General features: G+C 47.5%; 1 protein-coding gene across 1 annotated transcript in view; it reads left to right on the top strand.

The window, feature by feature from the left end:
• LOC147688502 (coronin-7-like) overlaps nucleotides 1-22,602 on the top strand; it is a 1,252,182-nt gene extending 1,229,580 nt beyond the window's left edge. The window contains exons 30-31 of the mRNA XM_086941395.1: nucleotides 6,391-6,456; nucleotides 22,444-22,602. Coding sequence (XP_086797521.1) covers nucleotides 6,391-6,456; nucleotides 22,444-22,548 — 171 coding nt within the window. The 3' untranslated portion in view covers nucleotides 22,549-22,602. The remainder of the gene's footprint in view (nucleotides 1-6,390; nucleotides 6,457-22,443) is intronic.
• The last annotated feature ends 266 nt before the right edge of the window (nucleotides 22,603-22,868 follow it).

The raw sequence follows: 22,868 nt of genomic DNA, 5'->3' as shown, positions 1-22,868 counted from the left end.
TCATGTGGAAGGGAGTCTCCCTGAGTGCCTACTCAGTTTTTCCTTCAGGATGTCAGACAGGAAGGCCTTGTTCAGGCCTTGCAGGACATGCGACAAAAAGAGAGTTCATGTTGATGATCAACATAAGGACTGTATTTATTGACTCTATCCTACTCATGAGGCACAGAATTGTAAGATTTGCCGAACCTTCCCTTCTAAAACCATAATGGATAGGGAGGCTAGAGTCCTGTTATGGCTCAAATCTTCTAAAGCTGATGATGATGATACAGCTTCAACATCAAGCAAGAGAGCAAGATCTCAGGAGAGTTCATCAAGTGAGGGGAGAAAACAATTGAAAACCTCCCACTCCACTCCTGGTCATTCTCAAAGATCTCCTTCAGGACCTTTTACTCTAAAGGACTCTAAGAAACACAAAACCGTGAGTAAAAGCTGCTCTGTCTCTTCAGCTTTCTCTGTATCTACCATAACATCTTCAGCGCCATCGTTGATGGCTACTGTTTCTACTATTGCTATCACCTCACCAATCCTGTCAACTAGGATTTCCATTGTGACTAAAAAGACCATCGTCGACGAGAACCTCGTCGTGGAAGCATTCGTCGAAGAGAACCCCGTCAACGGCATCTTCGTCGTCGACGAAGTCCTCATCCATGCCGTCGACGACGACTACCCCGTCGACGGCGATCCTGTCGACGATGCCTCCGTCGATGTCGAGCCCTCCGTCGACGAGTCCGTCGACAATGCCTCTGTCGACGTCGAGTCCTCCGTCGACGATGCCTCCGTCGACGTTGAGTCCGTCGACGATGCCCCCGTCGATGACGAAAAAGAAGAGCCCATTGACAGCTGTACCATCCACAGCACTGGCAACAACTTCAAATAAATCTATACCAGCGATGCAGACATTTTCAACGCCTGTTGCATCCAAGAGTTTCCTGCTCAGATCTTACCAGAGACAGGAATACTCATATATCTCGCCACTTATGCCCTCTCACCTCTTGGACACGTACGCTCAGGATGAAGAAGGAGATTATGTTGATGACGAGAATGAAGGAGCCTTTGGAGTAGCTCGCCATCCTTCTGACCTAGTTATAAAATGTCAAGACTACGATGAGGAGGATTACTTTGCGCACTATTATCAGGAGGACATTGTGGTTCCTCATCACACAAGTTATTCACGGACTGCAGATACCAGCCATCTGCCTCCTACCCTTATTCAGGACCTGCAGGCCATGTTGGCTGACTACAGGTAGCGATTTCCACCGCAGCAGGTCATTTCACCGCCTACTTCTGCGGCAGGACCATACCCGATACCTCAGCCTCAAACTCCAGCGCCCATGTCTCCGGTCACAGACACACACCAGCCTGCTCTGCCACCTCGTACGCTGATACGTCCTCGGACGAAGAGGTAGAAGAAGGAGAAATTCCTGAGAATCCTCCCTCAGATCCGTGGGATACATACGTTATCCCCATGCCATCTCCGTCAACTCCACAGCCATCTGACTCACGACCTGAGGACATAGGTGCATTTCACAATCTCATTCAAAAAGGCTCGAGCAGGTTCAAGCTTCCAGTTACAGTAGAACAATATGATTGTTTTCTACATGATTTTAAGGAGGACACTAGAAAAATTTCCAGAGCAATTCCAATAATAGATTACATCTGTAAAGAAGGCATCAAAATAATGAAGAATCCTGCTTCTGTGCCAGCTGTGCTACCACGGATTGATAAAAAGTATCGCACACCATTCGACAGTCCATCTTGCCTTGTGGGTCACCCGAGACCAGCCTCGGTTATTTCGCAGGCTGCACAGCAGAGGGAAAAAAAATCCAGCTACGCCCATCACTACTCCTCCGGATAGGGAGGAACGTCGCCTTGACCTTATCGGTAAGAAGTTCTCGACCATGGCTGCCCCCTCTATTAGGGAAGCAAATTCGTTGGCCATCATAGGGCGCTATGATCGTCAAATGTGGTCGGATATGACAGCTTTCATTGATTTGATCCCTGAAGACAACTGAGCAGAAGCTCGCAAAAATTTGATGGAGGGTGAACGTGCAGCCTCAGAGTCTATCGACTGCACCCTAGATATCGCCAACATGAATTTCAGGCAGTTGGCTGGAACCGCCGTCCTCGGGCGCCAGGGTTGGTTGACAGCTACCACCTTCAGACCAGAGGTTCAGTTAAAGATCTTAGACATGGCCTACGACGGCGAGTCTCTTTTTGGCAAGCACATTGACGAGGCCCTCCAGGCAATCCAGATGGACACGGATACCGCTAGGTCTTTAGGTTCCTTACAATTCAAACGAGGCTCTTACAGAGGGGCTAGAGGACGTGGCTACTCCTCTAGAGGAAATTACCATCAGCAGGGCAGACAATACCAATCACACTACCGTCAAGATTATAAATCTTCTTACCGTCAATCAAATACGGCTGTTTTTTCTTGCCAAGGAGGCCGCAGACGCTCCAACAATCAAGGGCGAGACACTCACAAGAACAAGTGAGTTCAACCGGTCGCCATCAGCATCCTCTCCCCTTCCTGTGGGCACGAAAATATCTTTGTTCCATCAACAGTTGCAGAAAATTACCTCCGATCAGTGGGTGTTAGATCTGGTACCGCACGGAATCACCCTAGAATTTGTTACCAAGCCGCCAACTGTTCTGCCCAAGGGACCCCCTCCCCTCGTCTTCACTTATTGTTCAAGTAGGTTCAAACCATGCTCCTCAAGAACGCCATAGAAAAAGTCCCGCTTCAGCAGAGAGGAACCGGTTTCTTCTCCCGATTTTTCCTTATAAAAAAGAATTCGGGAGAATGGCGACCAATTCTAAACCTGCGCAGCTGCAACAAGTTCCTCAAGAAGCAGGGGTTTCGCATGGTCACTCTTTCAGAGATCCTAAATTGTCTGAACGAAGGAGATTTTTTGGCCTCATTAGACATGGAGGATGCATACTTCCACATCCCCATTCATCCCAAGCATCGAAAGTATCTCCAATTTTCTGTGGCTGGCGCCCACTATCAATTCAAAGTACTACAGTTCGGCCTCAAATCAGCACCAAGAATATTCACAAAGTGCCTGGCCCCGGTAGCAGTAATGTTGCGCTCTTGGGGAATCCAAGTATTCCTGTACTTGGACGACTGGTTACTCAAGGGCCCTTCATTAAACAGTGTTCAGGATGCCATGACAAGCTGTTGTGCTCTCTTTGACTCTCTGGGTCTAACGGTAAATTTAAGCAAATCCCAACTACGTCCAAAACAAGTCCTGCCTTTCTTAGGAGCATGTCTGGACACAATAAAATGCAAGGCATTCTTTTCAAAAGAGAGACAACTCCGTTTGCAGAAATTGACGATCCAGGTGTCAAAAAGAAAGTCACTTTCGGTTCGACTGTTTGCTTCCCTCCTGGGAATGTGTTCATCAGCCATAAACCTCATCCCTTTGGCACGCCTCAAGATGCGACCTCTGCAGGAAGAGCTGCATCATCAATGGAAACAGGCAACAGGTTCCTTCGAGGACATTATCGAAGTCACTCCGCACATGGTCAGCGCTCTTCAGTGGTGGACCCTGTTGCACAATCTGAAACAAGGACTATCCTCAATACAGATGCCTCCAGACTTCATACTGACAACGGATGCGTCCATGGAGGGATGGGGAGGTCATCTTCAAGATCTGCAAGTCCAAGGCAGGTGGACTTGAGAATACAGACAGTGTCACATCAACAGTCTGGAGTTGAGGGCCATCTTCCTTTCTCTGCAAGCATTTCTCACCAGAATTGCAGGATCTTCGGTGTTGGTCCGAACCGACAATACCACCAGCATGTTCTATGTGAACAAGCAGGGAGGAACAAGATCTATGACGCTGTCACAGGAAGTTCAAGAGTTATGGGACTGGGTTACACTTCACAACATAACTCTCAGGGCAGAGCATGTCAAAGGCCTCCACAATACACTGGCAGACAAACTCAGCAGATCCCTGTCAGATTGCCACGAGTGGGAGTTGGACCAAACTCAATTGCACAAGGTGTTCCAGACTTGGGGCAAACCAATGTTGGACTTGTTTGCAACACAGCAGATCAAAAAATACCGATTTTACGCCAGCAGGTATCCTCAACAGGGATCAAGGAGGAATGCCCTGTCCATGCGATAGTCAGGGATTTATGCTTACGCTTTTCCCCCGTTCCTGTTGATACCAAAGGTGTTGCGCAAGATGAAGTTCGAGAGTTGCCGACTAATACTGATTGCTCCAAGATGGCCACGCCAGTATTTGTTTCAGGAGCTAATGTTGTTATCCCAGGATCGTCCAATTCGCCTTCTTCCGTCTCCAACACTACTGTCACAGAAGGAGCGACTGATTCTTCACCCAGATCCTCAATCTCTGAAATTGCACGCATGGCTCCTGATTTCCTAGAGTTTCAACACCTTCAGATTCCGCAGGATTGCAGGGATATCTTAAGGAAGTCTCAAGCTCAAAGCACATTGAAAACTTACCGTCTAAAATGGAAAAGGTTTTGCTCCTGGTGTGTCTCCAATAGTGTACACCCGATTGAGGCTCCAGCAGAAGAAGTTCTATCTTATCTGCTGCACTTCGCTCGCTTTGACCTTTCTTTTTCATCAATAAAGATTCACCTAGCGGCTCTGTCCAGATTCACGAAGGTGTCTAACATTCCTTCACTATGTACGTCATCTCTAATTAAACAATTCATGAGAGGACTGTTCTGAGCTTATCCTCCGATTCGGCATCCCTCACCGGAATGGGAACTTAATACGGTTCTTTCACAGCTCATGAAGCATCCAATCGAACCTATTCATAAAGCCGAGACCAAATACCTTACATGGAAAGTTGCCTTACTCCTAGCTTTGACATCAGCCAGAAGAGTGAGTGAGTGAGATACAAGCATTCACTATTAAGGAACCCTTCCTACATTTCTCACAGGATTGCGTCACCCTTCGAACGAACCCATCATTTATACCTAAGGTTCCCTCACAATTCCATTTAAATGAACCAGTCAGACTGAAAGTCTTCTTTTCAAATGCTACTACACCAGCGGAAAGAACGCTGCACTCCCTGGACATCAAACGTTGTCTAAAGCTACTTACAGAGAACAAAAAGCTTCAGAAAATCTGATCATTTGTTCGTGGCCTACGGCCAGACTACGTTGGGAACAGTGGTCACCAAGGTTACTATATCCAGATGGATAGCATCAGCGATCCAATTCTGCCATACCAAGTCACACAGACCATTGACAAGAAATGTTAATGCACATTCTACGAGAGCTGTAGCAGCGTCTACAGCGTTATTTGCAGGAGTGACGCTCGAGGACATCTGCCGTGCTGTGACATAGAAGAATGTCCACACATTCACCAGACATTACTGCCTGCAATCGATAAGCCAGCGAGATGCAGCAGTTGGTCAAGCCGTCGTACGACACCTTATTGTTTAAATACATTTTCAGGTAACATATATTTTATGTTTTTATGTATATTCATTTGTAGATTAAGTCATATCAATATGATTGCTACTATGTTAATATTACATGTCCATTCTAATGTTTCTAACAAATGCATAAGATTTATAGTCCTCTCTGTCTGTGACAATAAGATGGTGTAGCATTGGTTAGGTTGTTGATGATGGTATTACTGGGAGTGTATCAGTATAAGTCTCCCACCATCCGCAACCAACTATTACCTGGTATACTGCTTGCTAGTCTGATTCAGGCATGTGAATCTATGAAAGATACCCCAATACTGGATAAGAAAACAAGTTACTTACCTGTAACTTAAGTTATCCAGTATTGGTATCTTTCATAGATTCACATGCACCCACCCTCCTCCCCGGAGAGTTAGTTCTCTAGATTGGGATACTTGTTCCCCACTTGTGCTAACGAAAATCTGAGGAGAACTGGCTCTGCAGAGAGGGTTCTGGAGGGTGCTGAGAGCTGATTGGTTGTGGCAAAGACTTGGGTCTTTTCAGCATAATGAGGTAGATAGGCTACTGCAATCTAGGCCTCAGGCCTGTATTTAGGGCCTACTACTGTAATTTACTTTTGGCACTGCTTTTTTATGTACCGTGGGACTCCCGCCTCGGCGACGGGGATTGATTAAGGCATGTGAATCTATGAAAGATACCAATACTGGATAACTGAAGTCACAGGTAAGTAACTTGTTTTCTTATCCTCTTGTGTGATGCGGATGGATTACTTTAAGGCCTTTGCCAAATAGTTTTTAAAGACATAGACTCATGAGCTATATCCTAGCTTTCACCTGACAAGAACCCTTGCTTGCTATCCATCTGTACATTGCTTTCAACATAAGTATTGTGGAATGTAACCCCATATCTGAATGCAATAGGTGATCATGAATCTTTTGTCATTTTATCAACCAAACTGTTTTTTTCCTTTTTACAGAACTATGAACATTTATTTAAAGTAAACGACAAGTCTGTTGGGGGTTCATTTTACTTACAATCAAAGGTAAGTGCCACAGGCATTCTTTTCGGGAGGGTTCCCACTGACAAGATGTTCATGAATCATATATGTGAGATCATCGAACAGTACATATTGACAGCACTTTTAAAGTCCTATATCCTGCATATATGTTTTATTTATATATATATATGTATGTGTATGCGTGTATATGTATATGTGTGTCTGTGTGTGTATATATATATATATATATATAATATATATATATATATATACTAGCAGCCCGTCCCGACGTTGTCCGGGTATGAATTGCTGCTGGCCAGTAGTATATTGTTTTGTAGGATTTCGTTTTGATAGCATTTCTTATCAGTGACAGGCCTGTGAAACGCTCCGATTCACAGTGCACTGCTGATGCACTTAAGAGTGCGTGTTCAGTAGTGTGTGAACTCGAGTTTCCCTACTTTATTTTTCCTTGCAATATTATATAGCGCAAACTCGACAACCTGGCATGAGCACAATTTACATTACAGAAGAACACATTCATTTGTGGTAGGCACGGGGAGACAAAGCGATTTGCCTGGAATCACAGGATGTTGAGCTGATGCCGAGATTCGAACGTAGCTCCCCAGCTCTAAAGTTCGCAATTCTAGAACTTGTAGCGGGAGGTGTGTCTAAAAGTGTATGTCGGTGCTGGCCATCAATGAGAGACCTGCGTATTTTTCAAATGGGTGGTGAAAAAATATGAGATATGAGTATGTGGAGAAGTGTGGCTCACTGGTTAGAGGAGGCAGACCTGGAAGCAGAGGGCAGCCTGGGACCAGGGTTTAATTCCCGGCTCGGCGGGGTCTTGAGTCCTAAAATGTCCATGGACTCGACAATTCTCTCGCTCCGGTGCCTACTCGATTCACGGGTTCACACTCTGCGACTCTGGGCAATAGCTTGCTTAATCTCCACAACGGCCCCTCGCGGCGGGATGCCTGGCTTTCACCTTGCGGTTACCCTGCCGGGGTTATCTCACAGGGGAATACCAGGACGGGTTCCCTTAGCAAGCGCTTAGAAACCGCTCGGTGATTTGCGCTATATAAATTCCTGTACATTTACATATGTTGCTGGAGATGTGGGCCGCCGTGCCACCAATGTACTTACCGGGGAAGGGTAAACACCCATTATTCCGCAACTTTCTTTCCGCATACCATCACTCCGCATACTTTCATTACGAAAGTACAGTGACTCCGCAATACCATTATAACGCATGGCATTACATTTTATATGCTTTTACCACGCATACATTTACAACAAAATTCGTTGTAAATGCATGAAAGGTAAAAGCATGGTTTTTTTAATGTTTGGATAAGGTAAGTATGGGTATAGGGGTATATGTTTTGGGGTACTGAGGTATATATTTTGGGGTGTTTGGGTATTTTAAGGGTTCAGAAATAGTTTTGGGTTATGGGGTACAGGGGTAGTTTTAGGGATAGGTCTGGTGTTTGGGGTACAGGGGTATTTTTAGGGTTTAGGGCTAGGTTTACGTTTTGGGGTATAGGGGTATTTTTAGGGTTATGGGGTAGGTTTGGGTTTTGGGGTACAGAGGTATTTTAAGGGTTCAGGGCTAGGTTTGGGTTTTGGGGTACAGGGGTATTTTTAGGGTTCCTGGCTAGGTTTGGGGTACAAGGATATTTTAGGGTTCAGGGGTAGGTTTGGGGGTACAGGGGTTTTAGGGTTCAGGGCTAGGTTTAGGTTTTGGGGTACAGGGGTATTTTTAGGGTTTGTGGGTAGGTTTGGGTTTTGCGGTACAGAGGTATTTTAAGGGTTCAGGGCTAAGTTTGGGTTTGGGGGTACAGGGGTATTTTAGGGTTCAGGGCTAGGTTTGGGTTTTGGGGTACAGGGGTATTTTTAGCGTTCAGGGGTAGGTTTAGGTTTTGAGGTACAGGGGTATTTATAGGGTTCAGGGCTAGGTTTGGGTTTTGGGGTACAGGGGTATTTTTAGGGTTAAGGGATAGGTTTGGGTTTTGGGGTACAGGGTATATTTTTAGGATTAAGATGGGTTAGTGTTTAAGGGTGTTGGGGTATTTTAAGGAGTAAGGGTGGGTTATGATTATGGGGTGCAGGGGTATTTAAAGGGAGCAGGGTGGGATTAGCACACAATGAGACATGGCATGAAGGGCGGAACGTACCACACGCCCCCAGCGTTTGTCACGCCCCCAGCACACGCCCACAGCACAAAGCAGACACGCCCACAAGGGACTACTTTGTTGGCACGGTTCTTTTACCTTTTAAACGTATATGGTGGGCGTCTGCATAGCCTATGTCCTTCTGCTGCAACTGCCCTTTCCAACGCTGTATTGGGTGTTGTGATTTGTGCTGTGGTTCCTGAGATTACCCGCCTCAAAGGTTTGGGCTCTCTCTTTATTATATTACTAGCAGCCCGTCCCGACATTGTCCGGGTATGAATTGCTGCCGGCCAGTAGTATATTGTTTTGTAGGATTTCGTTTAGATAGCATTTCTTATCTGTGACAGGCCTGTGAAACGCTCAGATTCACAGTGCACTTCTGAGGCACTTAAGAGTGCGCGTTCAGTAGTGTGTGAACTCGAGCTTCCCTACTTTCTTTTTCCTTGCAATATTATATAGCGCAAACTCGACAACATGGCATGAGCACAATTTACATTACAGAAGAACACATTCATTTGTGGTAGGCATGGGAAGACCAATCGATTTGCCTGGAATCACAGGATGTTGAGCTGATGCCGAGATTCGAACGTAGCTCTCCAGCTCTAAAGTTCGCAATTCTAGAACTTGTGATGGGAGGTGTGTTCAAAAGTGTATGTTGGTGCTGGCCATCAATGAGAGAGACCTGTGCATTTTTCAAATGGGTGGTGAAAAAATATGAGTATGTTGCCGGAGATGTGGGCGGCCGTGCCACCAATGTACTTACTGGGGGAGGGTAAACACCCATTATTCCGCAACTTTCTTTCCTCATACCATCACTCCGCATACTTTCATTACGAAAGTACCATGACTCCGCAATGCCATTATAGCGCATGACATTACATTTTATATGCTTTTACCACGCATACATTTACAAAGAAATTCGTTGTAAATGCATGGATGGTAAAAGCATATTTTTTTTAAATGTTTGGATAAGGTAAGTATGGGTATAGGGGTATATGTTTTGGGGTACTGAGGTATATGTTGTGGGGTGTTTGGGTATTTTAAGGGTTCAGATATAGTTTTGGGTTATGGAGTACAGGGGTAGTTTTAGGGTTCAGGGATAGGTATGGGTTTTGGGGTACATGGGTATTTTTACGGTTCAGGGCTAGGTTTGGGTTTTGGGGTATAGGGGTATTTTTAGGGTTATGGGGTAGGTTTGGGTTTTGGGGTACAGGGGTATTTTAAGGGTTCAGGGCTAGGTTTGGGTTTTGGGGTACAGGGGTATTAGGGTTCAGGGGTAGGTTTGGGTTTTGGGGTACAGGGGTATTTTAGGGTTCAGGGGTAGGCTTGGGTTTTGGGGTACAGGGTTATTTTTAGGGTTCAGGGCTAGCTTTGGGTTTTGAGGTACAGGGGTATTTTTAGGGTTCTGGGGTTGGTTTTTGTTTATGGGGTACAGGGGTATTTTAAGGGTTCAGGGCTAGGTTTGGGGTACAGGGGTATTTTAGGGTTCAGGTGTGGGTTTTGGGGTACAGTGGTATTTTTAGGGTTCAGGGCTAGGTTTGGGTTTTGCTGTATTTTTAGGGTTCAGGGGGAGGTTTGGGGGTACAGGGGTATTTTAAGGGTTCAGGGCTAGCTTTGGGTTTTGGGGTACAGTGGTATTTTTAGGTTTCAGGGGTAGGTTTGGGTTTGAGGTACAGGGGTATTTATACGGTTCAGGGCTAGGTTTGGGTTTTAGGGTACATGGGTATTTTTAGGGTTTGAGGATAGGTTTGGGTTTTGGGGTACAGGGTATATGTATAGGGTTGAGATGGGTTAGTGTTTAAGGGTGTTGGGGTATTTTAAGGAGTAAGGGTGGGTTAAGATTATGGGGTGCATGGGGTATTTAAAGGGAGCAGGGATGGGATTAGCACACGATATGAGATAAAGAAAAGGGGGTGGTGATGGACAGAGCATCTGAATTAAACAGAATACTACTACCCAGTCAGCAGATCAGGGCTTAATCCATCACTGTTTTTTACCTCACTGCACCATCCCAGCTCAGAACCTGGCTACATGCAAATTAGTCTGTCCCTGGCCCAGTGCATCATGGGAACAGGGCAGACCAAACTACCAAGCCAATTCTTTTACTGGAAAGGAAACAAGCTTCCGGGGACCGGTTTCTGGCATTACAGCCGTCTTCGGCCCGGCTTGCTTGAATCCTGATGGTGCAGTGAGCAAGGGACTCACATCTGAGCATACCCCTCCACGCTTGTGGTGGACAAAACGATTCAGAAAAGGGAGTTGGTGATGGACAGAGCATCTGAATTAAACAGAATACTACTACCCAGTCAGCAGATCAGGGCTTAAGCGTGGAAGGGTATGCTCTGACACGAGTCCCTTGCTCATTGCACCATCAGGATTCAAGCAAGCCGGGCCGAAGACGGCTGTAATGCCAGAAACCGGTCCCCGGAAGCTTGTTTCCTTCCCAGTAAAAGAATTGGCTTGGTAGTTTGGTCTGCCCTGTTCCCATGATGCACTGGGCCAGGGACAGACTAATTTGCATGTTCTCTTTTCTTACAGTACAGACAATTACCTTACCCAATATGCACCCACATTTCTTCCTCATTGTTAAGGCCTGTAGGGCTCTTTGTCTGTAGCATTATTATGTATCGTGATTCGAGGGTTCTTAATTTTTTAACCCAGTCTCCCCCACGTTCTGATCTTGTTAACTGGTCTAGGATGAAGCATGAGAGCAGATTGCTATTGCTTTGATGCATTTTCTCATAGTGTTGAGCCACCGGGTAGCTCTGGTCTCTGGTGTTACTCGCTCTCATATGCTCCAACACCCTTAATTTTGTCTGTTTGATCGTGCGTCCCACATATCTTTTGCCACATGGGCACACCAGACAGTACACAGTGAACTCTGAGTGACAGTTCAAGAGTTTGGAGATTATAATCTTGTTCAATCTACCTGGTACCTCGAATTCCTTCACTTTCCTAGAATTTCTGCAGGCCTTGCATTTCATACAGGGAGAGTGGGAGAAATTCAGGCATTCACCATCAGTGAACCTTTTCTCCGCTTCTCAAAGCACAAATTGATACTCTGAACCAATTCTAAATTCATTCCTAAAGTGCATACAGATTCCCATCCGAATGAGCCTGTCCTTCTTAGATCTTTATTTCCCACTCCTTATTCCCCAGCAGAGAGCTCATTACATTCTCTAGACTTATGTAGCTGGCTCAAATTCTGTATAGACAAAACAAAGGATATACACACATTAGACCAGCTCTTTCTATCATTTGCAGAGCCACGAAAAGGCCAAGCCATGTCCAAACAGGGGACAGCAGCTTGGCAGTCACCCTGTACAGCTTTCTTTAAGTCGTCCTCCCCAGGGAAGAGTGAGGGCGTATTCCACCAGGGGTATTGCTTCAATTGCAGCTCTCTATGCTGGGGTGACTGTGAAAGACATCTGCCATGCAGCCACCTGGGGAGCAGGCATATTTTCACAAAGCATTAGTACCTAAACGTGAAAGCAGAAGCTGATACAGCAGTGGAACAGGCAGTCCTGAGAAACCGGTTTCACTAAAGGTGAGCCTGCTTCCCACTCTGTTGTATTGCAGAATGTGTACTGCTTACTATTCTGAATAAAGCATATGAATATATAAAAGATCCAATGTTGGAGAAGAAGTTAGTTACTCACCTGTAACTCCAGTTCCCCAACAGTGGTATTATATATTTACATGCTTCCCGGTCAGAAACTCATTGCATTCTACTCTCACACTTGTGCTTTGAAATCTGAACTATGCTGGCCTTTAAGGGGAGTAGGAGAGCTTAAGCGTCCACCTCATTGCCTGAAGTTTGGGTTCTTTGAAATGAGGTGGATGTGTTACCAAACATACTATGTTGTTTCAGGCCTATGGCTATTTTACATTAGTGAATTTATGGATCTGGTCAAAACAAGCAGGCCATCCAGTTGCCTTTCTGACACTGGTCCTCCACAAATCTTCAACAACATTTTTTACTACCTCTTCTGCCACACCAGTAAGAAGAATCATCAATAATGTAACTACAGGAATCTTTCCAGAAGACCTAAAAAAAGCCCTGCCTATGCCTATTATTAAAGAAAACTAACCAGGACCTGAATGACCCCAACAACTACAGACCAATTACAAGTGGACCTTCCTCGGCAAACTGATAGAAAGAGCAGCATTCACTCAGATATCACAATTCAGTGAAGATAACTTTAAACACAGTAGACCAGAACAGGGTTGCTGCACTACTCTTCTTGGCCATCGTGGGTGCCTTTGACACTGTTAACCATGACACTCTAATACGAAGACTCTATGAAGCCGGCATAGAGGGGACTGCTCTCGAATGATTTACATCCTACCTTCGAAACAGAACAAATACCAACCATGCTCCCCCTTTCTCGTCCAAACCGTACTTCACAAAAGCAGGGGTCCCCCAATCTCTATCATCTCATCCATGCTTTTCAACATCTACATGAAGTCATTACCAGCAATGTTCAATGAATTTCAACTCACATGCTACAAATATGTAGATGACACACAAATACTTCTAAAAGTGGAAAGCCCCAAAGACATTGGAAGCTCAAAAGTCTTCAGTTGCCTCAGAGTCAGGTAGGCAGGTCATCAGTGGATGACCTATAGCCATCTGAAATTCCGTGCTTCCAAAACTGAAATACAGGAGGCAGTTGGAAAAATGATGACCCACTCTGCGCTCTGTCTGAGGATCCACCTTCTAAAGTATCTACGGAAGTAAGAAACCTTGAAATTACTATGTGCCCAAGTGGACAAATGAGCAAGATAAAGCTTCATTACTAAGAAAACTCTGCAATGCATCTTCCCCCACCTGGGATTTCTATGCTAGGTCCCAGCTTTAATCTCTCTTGTGCTGTCTAAACAGGATTACATCAATGGCCTCTACCACAAATATTGTTTTCAACTATGAAAAGACTGCAACAGATTCAAAACCTTGCTGCCAGACTACTCCTACATGTAAAGCCACAGACCCACATCTCCCTGCTTTAAGGGCTGTACATTAGTTACTGGTTGCCAGAAGATCCACCTTCAAGCAGCTTTGTCTCACCCACAAAGCAATACATGGACAAGGACCGCTTTTCATCGGTAATAAAATCACCAAATTCATTCAACAAAGGAACCTCTGCTCAACATTGGCAGCTCGCCTCAAAACCCCACCATACAAGAAAAAAACATAGGTGGTACATCTTTCTCTGATCAAGCAGACAAACTATGGAATTCATTACCGCCAAACATAAGAGTCACAGATAAATGTCTAATCTTTTGAAGACTACTGAAGAGGTGGCTCTTTCCTACATAACCACCATACTCAAACACTAAAATACAGCATATCCCTGTGTTTGTAAACATTTATAATTTGATTATATGCATGTATCTAGACCTATTTATTTCTTTGTACAAATATGTATAATGACTATGGTTTTTAAAATATATTGATATTGTCTAGGTCTGTGTAACAAATGCATAGGTTAAAAATATATATATATATATATATATATATATATATATATATATATATATATATTCTAAGCTTAACATGTTTATAGGTCACTGCATAGCTTTCATATGTTTTTTTTTATTTATATGCTTATGGATCTCAGCTTTACTAATCTATCACAATATCTAAATATGATCATAACTAGTTTATCTACAAGTACTCCACCATTGAAATATTGAGGAAAATATCAAATTTTAAAAAGTTATAAAAATACACATATAAATTAGCTTCAAGTACAGCAACACTTGAAAGTATGAGTTTATACAGTTCAACTTTAAATCTCTATGTATTCTTTCTTACACGTGTATACCCTTTCTATGTAGTTATGTATCTATATATTTATTACTTTACACCAACTGTAGAAGAAAAAAACACTTTTGACTCTCTCCAATTGAACTACTCTGTGTCACCCTATACCTCTCTCAATATATCTTCTACCGCCACACTCTACTCATACCAAACCTCAAACTACTACTATGATATCCAAAATAGCCCTTTCTAGACTCTTACCTCCCCTCTCTCTCTCTCTCCTAGGCTCACCCCAAACCTAATTTTAGTACTTTGAGCTCGCAAAAAAAACCCTTCCCTCGTGTAGCTCTCCTTTGACTCATCCCAAACCTTATTTTACTACTATGATCTCCCAAATAACACTTTCAGACCCTTTCTTCTTCTATCCCTCCATTATCCTACTAAATTCAACTAACAGACTCTCATATCCTCCGCTCAAATTAACTTCTGTTGCCTTCTACTATTCCATCAATAATCCTTTTTGGGGTTTACGAAGTAGTCAAGTCAAGTCAAGTCAGAGAATTTATATAGCGCACTACATACCCAGAGGGTCTCAAGGCGCTTAGAAAGGGGAGAAGGATTACTTGTCAAATATCCACGTTTTAAGTTGCTTTCTGAATGCTAGGTGGTTCTGGGTAAGGCGAAGGTAAGCGGGGAGTGAGTTCCATGTTTTAGCAGCCAGGTATGAGAAGGATCTGCCTCCCATGGTGGTCTTGTTGATGCGAGGTACAGTGGGGAGGGCTTGGCTGGAAGAACGTAGTTGGCGGGAGGGGGTGTAGAAGGACAGTCGTGAGTTGAGGCATTCTGGTCCGATGTCGTAGAGTGATTTGTGTGCGTGGGTTAGCAGTCGGAAAGTGATCCTCTTATTGACGGGTAGCCAGTGGAGGTCTTTAAGGTGACCAGAGATGTGTTTGTTGCGTGGGATGTCTAATATGATCCTGGCTGAGGCGTTTTGGATTCGTTGGAGTTTCTTCTGGAGTTTAGCGGTAGTGCCTGCGTAGAGGGTGTTTCCGTAGTCCAGTCATCTCGTGACCAGAGCATGGGTGACTGTTTTCCTAGTTTCGGTGGGGATCCAGCGAAATGTTTTTCTGAGCATGCGAAGAATGTTGAAGCAGGAAGAGGATACGGCGCTGACTTGTCTGTTCATTGAGAGTGAAGAATCCAGGATGACGCCTAGGTTCCGTGCGTGGTCTGTCGGGATGGGTGCTTTTCCGAGGGCTTCCGGCCACCAGGAGTCGTCCCATGCAGAGGGGGATGTACCTAAGATGAGGACTTCTGTTTTGTCTGAGTTCAGTTTCAGACGGCTTTGTTTCATCCATTCGGCAACTTCTTTCATTCCTTCGTGTAGGTTAGTTTTGGCGGTGCTGGGGTCATTGGTGAGAGAAAGGATTAGTTGAGTGTCATCCGCGTAAGAGATGATGTTGAGGTTGTGTTGGCGGGCGATGGCCGCGAGGGGGCTCATGTATACGTTGAAGAGGGTGGGGCTGAGTGAGGATCCTTGTGGTACGCCACAGATGACTTCAGTGGCCTCGGACTTGAATGGTGGGAGGCGGACTCTCTGGGTTCTTCCGGTGAGGAACGAGGTGATCCATTCAAGTGCTTTTCCTTGGATTCCGATGTTATTGAGGCGTTGTAAAAGGGTGCTGTGGCAGACTGTGTCGAATGCTGCAGAGAGGTCGAGGAGGATGAGGGCGACTGTGTCTCCATTGTCCAGTAGAGTTCGAATGTCGTCTGTTGCTGCGATGAGGGCGGTCTCAGTGCTGTGTTTTGCTCGGAAGCCAGATTGTGAGGAGTCGAGGGATTTGTTGGCTTCGAGGAAGGCGGCGAGCTGGTTGTTGACAGCTTTCTCGATGACTTTGGCCGGGAATGGAAGGAGCGAGATGGGGCGGTAATTTTTGAGTTCGGTGGGGTCCGCTGTGGGTTTTTTCAGAAGGGCGGTGAGTTCCGCGTGTTTCCAGTCTTCCGGGAAGGTGGCGGAGTTGAAGGAGCAGTTGATGACGTCTCGGAGGTGCGGTGCTATGACGGAGTCTGCTTTGTTGAAGATGTGGTGAGGACATGGGTCTGTGGGGGATCCTGAGTGGATGGAATTCATCAGGCGGATTGTGTCCTCAGTGGAGATTGGGTTCCAGTCGTTAAGGGTGTTCACGGGGGGAGAATGTTCATCAAATGGTAGGGTGGGTTGGTTTCCGGGTTGGTTGTCGAAGCTGTTGTGGATGTCTGCAATCTTGTTGTGGAAGAATGAGGCTAGGGAGTCGCAGAGGGCTTGAGAGGGGGTGATGTCGTTGGAGTTGGCCGAGGGATTGGAAAATTCCTTGACGATGTTGAAAAGTTCCTTGCTGTTGTGGGCGTTGTTGTCAAGTCGATCCTTGAATGCTGTTTTCTTGGCCTTTCGGATTAGTTGGTGGTGAGTGCGGGTGGCGTTTTTGAAGGCGTCCTTGGTGCTAGTGGTTGGGTCTTTTTTCCAGGCCTTTTCAAGGGAGCGGCAGAGTTTCTTGGACTTCTTAAGATCATCGTTGAACCATGAGGCCTTTTTGCTGCCAGGTTTGCTTTGACGTTTTTTCAGTGGTGCTAAGGTGTCGGCGGTGTTGGATATCCATAGGGTGAGGTTGGCGGCGGCTTCGTTTGCGTTAGAAGAGTGGGCTGGGGTGTTTAGAAGGAGCGATGCGGAGATCTGGTCCGTGGTGATTTTGTTCCAGTTTCTTTGCAGAGTTGGTTGGAGGTGGTTGGTGGGTTTTGGTTTGTTGTAGGTGAAGTGAACGCAGCTGTGGTCAGTCCAGAGGAGATCCGTAGTGTGGCTGAAGGAGACATGATTGCTGGAGGTGAAGATGGGGTCGAGTGTGTGACCTGCGATGTGGGTGGGGGAAGTGACTAGTTGTTTAAGTCCGAGGTTGGCAAGGTTGTCTAAGAGGGTGGCGGTGTTGCGGTCGTTGATCTTTTCAAGGTGAAAGTTGAGGTCTCCCAGAAGGATGTAGTCTTTGGAGGGGAGCGCGTGTGGGGTGATGAAGTCCGTGATGTCTTCACTGAATTTTGCGCGGGGTCCTGGTGGTCTGTAGAGGAGGGTGCCTCTGAGTGTGGTTTTGGGGTCGATGTGGATCTGGAAGTGAAGGTGTTCGGAGTTAGCGAGGTTGGCGTCAGAGCTGGTTGAGATGCGGATTGATTTCTTATGGACGATAGCGATTCCTCCTCCTGTGTGGTCGGTGCGGTCCTTGCGTGTGATCTTATAGTCTTCAGGGATGGCAATGGTGATGTCTGGGGCGGAGGAAGCGCTCATCCAAGTTTCTGTTAGGAAGGCGACGTCTGGAGAGATGGTGTCTAGTAGATTCCATAGGTCAATGGCGTGTCTGTGGACCGATCGAGTGTTGAGAAGGATGCATTGTAGGTGGTTGGGGTCGGGAATCTGTGTTGTGGTCGTAGCGGAGATGTTGTCGGTGCCGATGAATTTGCAGGAGTAGCAAGAGAAAGGTCCATGGGTGTGTCCAGGGGCGGCTTGGACGCAGTTGGGGGCGCGACCGGGGTTAAGGGCTAGGAGGGTGGCGGCATCGTAGGTAATGCGGGGGGGCTGGGAGGGACGGGGGCCAGGGGGTATGGCGCTGGGCGCGGTCCAGGCGCGGACGGGCGTAGACGGGCTTACCTTTGGCGCACCTTCGGCGCGAATGGGGCGCAGTCGCTGCGCGTGAACGCTGCGCGCGGGAAGAACTGTCATATATGGATGGTGGGGGGGAGGGGCGAGGGCGTCTCAGCTGGGAGGCGGGGCGGGCTCGGGAAGCACAACAACACCAACAACAGGGACAAAATGGAGGGGGGAGCAGGTCAGGGCGCCGGGGGCTAACGCGCAGAGAGCAACTACAGTGCAGGAATGCTACAGGCAAGCGCGGCAAATCCAAATCAAATATCGGCTCAAAAACAATGGCACAGTTCAATGCAAATGATCGCAGCTTCTACAATACCGTGTCTCGTCAGAGAGACAAGGGAGCGAACCACTCAGGGCAGAGGCGAAGTGGGGTCACAGCGCTATGAGGTCTGAGGGCGCCGTAAATACCTAGTGGGAGGGCGTCTCAGCTGGGAGGCGGGGCGGGCTCGGGAAGCACATCAACACCAACAACAGGGACAAAATGGAGGGGGGAGCAGGTCAGGGCGCCGGGGGCTAACGCGCAGAGAGCAACTACAGTGCAGGAATGCTACAGGCAAACGCGGCAAATCCAAATCAAATATCGGCTCAAAAACAATGGCACAGTTCAATGCAAATGATCGCAGCTTCTACAATACCGTGTCTCGTCAGAGAGACAAGGGAGCGAACCACTCAGGGCAGAGGCGAAGAGGGGTCACAGCGCTATGAGGTCTGAGGGCGCCGTAAATACCTAGTGGGAGGCCGTCTCAGCTGGGAGGCGGGGCGGGCTCGGAAAGCACAACAACACCAACAACAGGGACAAAATGGAGGGGGGAGCAGGTCAGGGCGCCGGGGGCTAACGCGCAGAGAGCAACTACAGTGCAGGAATGCTACAGGCAAGCGCGGCAAATCCAAATCAAATATCGGCTCAAAAACAATGGCACAGTTCAATGCAAATGATCGCAGCTTCTACAATACCGTGTCTCGTCAGAGAGACAAGGGAGCGAACCACTCAGGGCAGAGGCGAAGAGGGGTCCCAGCGCTATGAGGTCTGAGGGCGCCGTAAATACCTAGTGGGAGGGCGTCTTAGCTGGGAGGCGGGGCGGGCTCGGGAAGCACAACAACACCAACAACAGGGACAAAATGGAGGGGGGAGCAGGTCAAGGCGCCGGGGGCTAACGCGCAGAGAGCAACTACAGTGCAGGAATGCTACAGGCAAGCGCGGCAAATCCAAATCAAATATCGGCTCAAAAACAATGGCACAGTTCAATGCAAATGATCGCAGCTTCTACAATACCGTGTCTCGTCAGAGAGACAAGGGAGCAAACCACTCAGGGCAGAGGCGAAGAGGGGTCACAGCGCTATGAGGTCTGAGGGCGCCGTAAATACCTAGTGGGAGGGCGTCTCAGCTGGGAGGCGGGGCGGGCTCGGGAAGCACAACAACACCAACAACAGGGACAAAATGGAGGGGGGAGCAGGTCAGGGCGCCGGGGGCTAACGCGCAGAGAGCAACTACAGTGCAGGAATGCTACAGGCAAGCACGGCAAATCCAAATCAAATATCGGCTCAAAAACAATGGCACAGTTCAATGCAAATGATCGCAGCTTCTACAATACCGTGTCTCGTCAGAGAGACAAGGGAGCGAACCACTCAGGGCAGAGGCGAAGAGGGGTCACAGCGCTATGAGGTCTGAGGGCGCCGTAAATACCTAGTGGGAGGGCGTCTCAGCTGGGAGGCGGGGCGGGCTCGGGAAGCACAACAACACCAACAACAGGGACAAAATGGAGGGGGGGGGGCAGGTCAGGGCGCCGGGGGCTAACGCACAGAGAGCAACTACAGTGCAGGAATGCTACAGGCAAGCGCGGCAAATCCAAATCAAATATCGGCTCAAAAACAATGGCACAGTTCAATGCAAATGATCGCAGCTTCTACAATACCGTGTCTCGTCAGAGAGACAAGGGAGCGAACCACTCAGGGCAGAGGCGAAGAGGGGTCACAGCGCTATGAGGTCTGAGGGCGCCGTAAATACCTAGTGGGAGGGCGTCTCAGCTGGGAGGCGGGGCGGGCTCGGGAAGCACAACAACACCAACAACAGGGACAAAATGGAGGGGGGAGCAGGTCAAGGCGCCGGGGGCTAACGCGCAGAGAGCAACTACAGTGCAGGAATGCTACAGGCAAGCGCGGCAAATCCAAATCAAATATCGGCTCAAAAACAATGGCACAGTTCAATGCAAATGATCGCAGCTTCTACAATACCGTGTCTCGTCAGAGAGACAAGGGAGCGAACCACTCAGGGCAGAGGCGAAGAGGGGTCACAGCGCTATGAGGTCTGAGGGCGCCGTAAATACCTAGTGGGAGGGCGTCTCAGCTGGGAGGCGGGGCGGGCTCGGGAAGCACAACAACACCAACAACAGGGACAAAATGGAGGGGGGAGCAGGTAAGGGCGCCGGGGGCTAACGCGCAGAGAGCAACTACAGTGCAGGAATGCTACAGGCAAGCGCGGCAAATCCAAATCAAATATCGGCTCAAAAACAATGGCACAGTTCAATGCAAATGATCGCAGCTTCTACAATACCGTGTCTCGTCAGAGAGACAAGGGAGCGAACCACTCAGGGCAGAGGCGAAGAGGGGTCACAGCGCTATGAGGTCTGAGGGCGCCGTAAATACCTAGTGGGAGGGCGTCTCAGCTGGGAGGCGGGGCGGGCTCGGGAAGCACAACAACACCAACAACAGGGACAAAATGGAGGGGGGAGCAGGTCAGGGCTCCGGGGGCTAACGCGCAGAGAGCAACTACAGTGCAGGAATGCTACAGGCAAGCGCGGCAAATCCAAATCAAATATCGGCTCAAAAACAATGGCACAGTTCAATGTAAATGATCGCAGCTTCTACAATACCGTGTCTCGTCAGAGAGACAAGGGAGCGAACCACTCAGGGCAGAGGCGAAGAGGGTCACAGCGCTATGAGGTCTGAGGGCGCCGTAAATACCTAGTGGGAGGGCGTCTCAGCTGGGAGGCGGGGCGGGCTCGGGAAGCACAACAACACCAACAACAGGGACAAAATGGAGGGGGGAGCAGGTCAGGGCGCCGGGGGCTAACGCGCAGAGAGCAACTACAGTGCAGGAATGCTACAGGCAAGCGCGGCAAATCCAAATCAAATATCGGCTCAAAAACAATGGCACAGTTCAATGCAAATGATCGCAGCTTCTACAATACCGTGTCTCGTCAGAGAGACAAGGGAGCGAACCACTCAGGGCAGAGGCGAAGAGGGGTCACAGCGCTATGAGGTCTGAGGGCGCCGTAAATACCTAGTGGGAGGGCGTCTCAGCTGGGAGGCGGGGCGGGCTCGGGAAGCACAACAACACCAACAACAGGGACAAAATGGAGGGGGGAGCAGGTAAGGGCGCCGGGGGCTAACGCGCAGAGAGCAACTACAGTGCAGGAATGCTACAGGCAAGCGCGGCAAATCCAAATCAAATATCGGCTCAAAAACAATGGCACAGTTCAATGCAAATGATCGCAGCTTCTACAATACCGTGTCTCATCAGAGAGACAAGGGAGCGAACCACTCAGGGCAGAGGCGAAGAGGGGTCACAGCGCTATGAGTTCTGAGGGCGCCGTAAATACCTAGTGGGAGGGCGTCTCAGCTGGGAGGCGGGGCGGGCTCGGGAAGCACAACAACACCAACAACAGGGACAAAATGGAGGGGGGAGCAGGTCAGGGCGCCGGGGGCTAACGCGCAGAGAGCAACTACAGTGCAGGAATGCTGCAGGCAAGCGCGGCAAATCCAAATCAAATATCGGCTCAAAAACAATGGCACAGTTCAATGCAAATGATCGCAGCTTCTACAATACCGTGTCTCGTCAGAGAGACAAGGGAGCGAACCACTCAGAGAAAAGAGCTTAGACGCCTTGACAATATACTGCATGTTGTATATTTTTACATTGTATACTGCTATTTTGATGTACCGGAGATTCCCAGCCTGACAATTGGGAACGATTCAAGCATGTGAATATATAAAAGATACCAATGTTGGAGAACTGCAGTTACTGGTAAGTAACTAATTTCATATGTATCATAATTACGGAAAGAACTGCTTGTGTCCTGCCATTGCTAATTAAAAGTAAAATCTTTTGTACATGTAAGATTTGAGCTCCTCATAATTTCTTTACACATGCCTATAGTTTTTTTATTTTTGTGCATCAGAACCCTGCTCCGATATATTGACCACTGTGCAAAATAGGTAGATTTTACCTCCATCATTTATATAGAGGGATCTGTTAATTTTCATGGTGAAATCACCGCACTAATGATACAACTGATATAGACATAGACCACCAGTCCAGTTTGCTGTGGACTGGTGGTCTGTGACAATATGGGTTGTATCGACAATGGGAGAATATTTCCCTCCTTTGATTAAAATAGTGCAAGCTGACCTTTTCTCTTTTTCACCAGGTGGTAAGGGCGAAGGAGCGGTTGGAAGAGGAGCTTCAGATTCAGTTTGCAGACCAGCAGGAAAAACAGAATAAGCAACATCAGCAGCCTCCCCCAGAAACATGATTGCTTCTCTCCCTGCCCCCTCTCTCTTGTAAATAAATGCTCCTGTGAAATAAATGCACTGTATCGGTTCTCAGTTGTGAGCGGAATATCCTAGGTCAGCTAAAGGGGTACGTGAAGGACTTGCTGGTTGATTTGTTATTCCACTGGATCTTTGGCAGAGTGCAAGATGTCTTTATAGGAAATACCTTGTATGGTAACATCCTTCAGCTATTTTTCTTCCTGGGAAAAATATACCAAAACCAAGAGTGGAATTGGTGGGAGTCAAAATACAAATGTACACTGATCTTCACTTGTCTTTTTTGGGAGTACAAAAGAGGCTC

The sequence above is a fragment of the Lissotriton vulgaris genome, chromosome 10 (genome assembly GCF_964263255.1).
Source record: "Lissotriton vulgaris chromosome 10, aLisVul1.2, whole genome shotgun sequence".
NCBI classification, from domain to species: Eukaryota; Metazoa; Chordata; class Amphibia; order Caudata; family Salamandridae; genus Lissotriton; species Lissotriton vulgaris.
The sequence above is the reverse complement of the archived record's forward strand: the minus strand, read 5'-3'. Positions and strand labels throughout refer to the sequence as shown.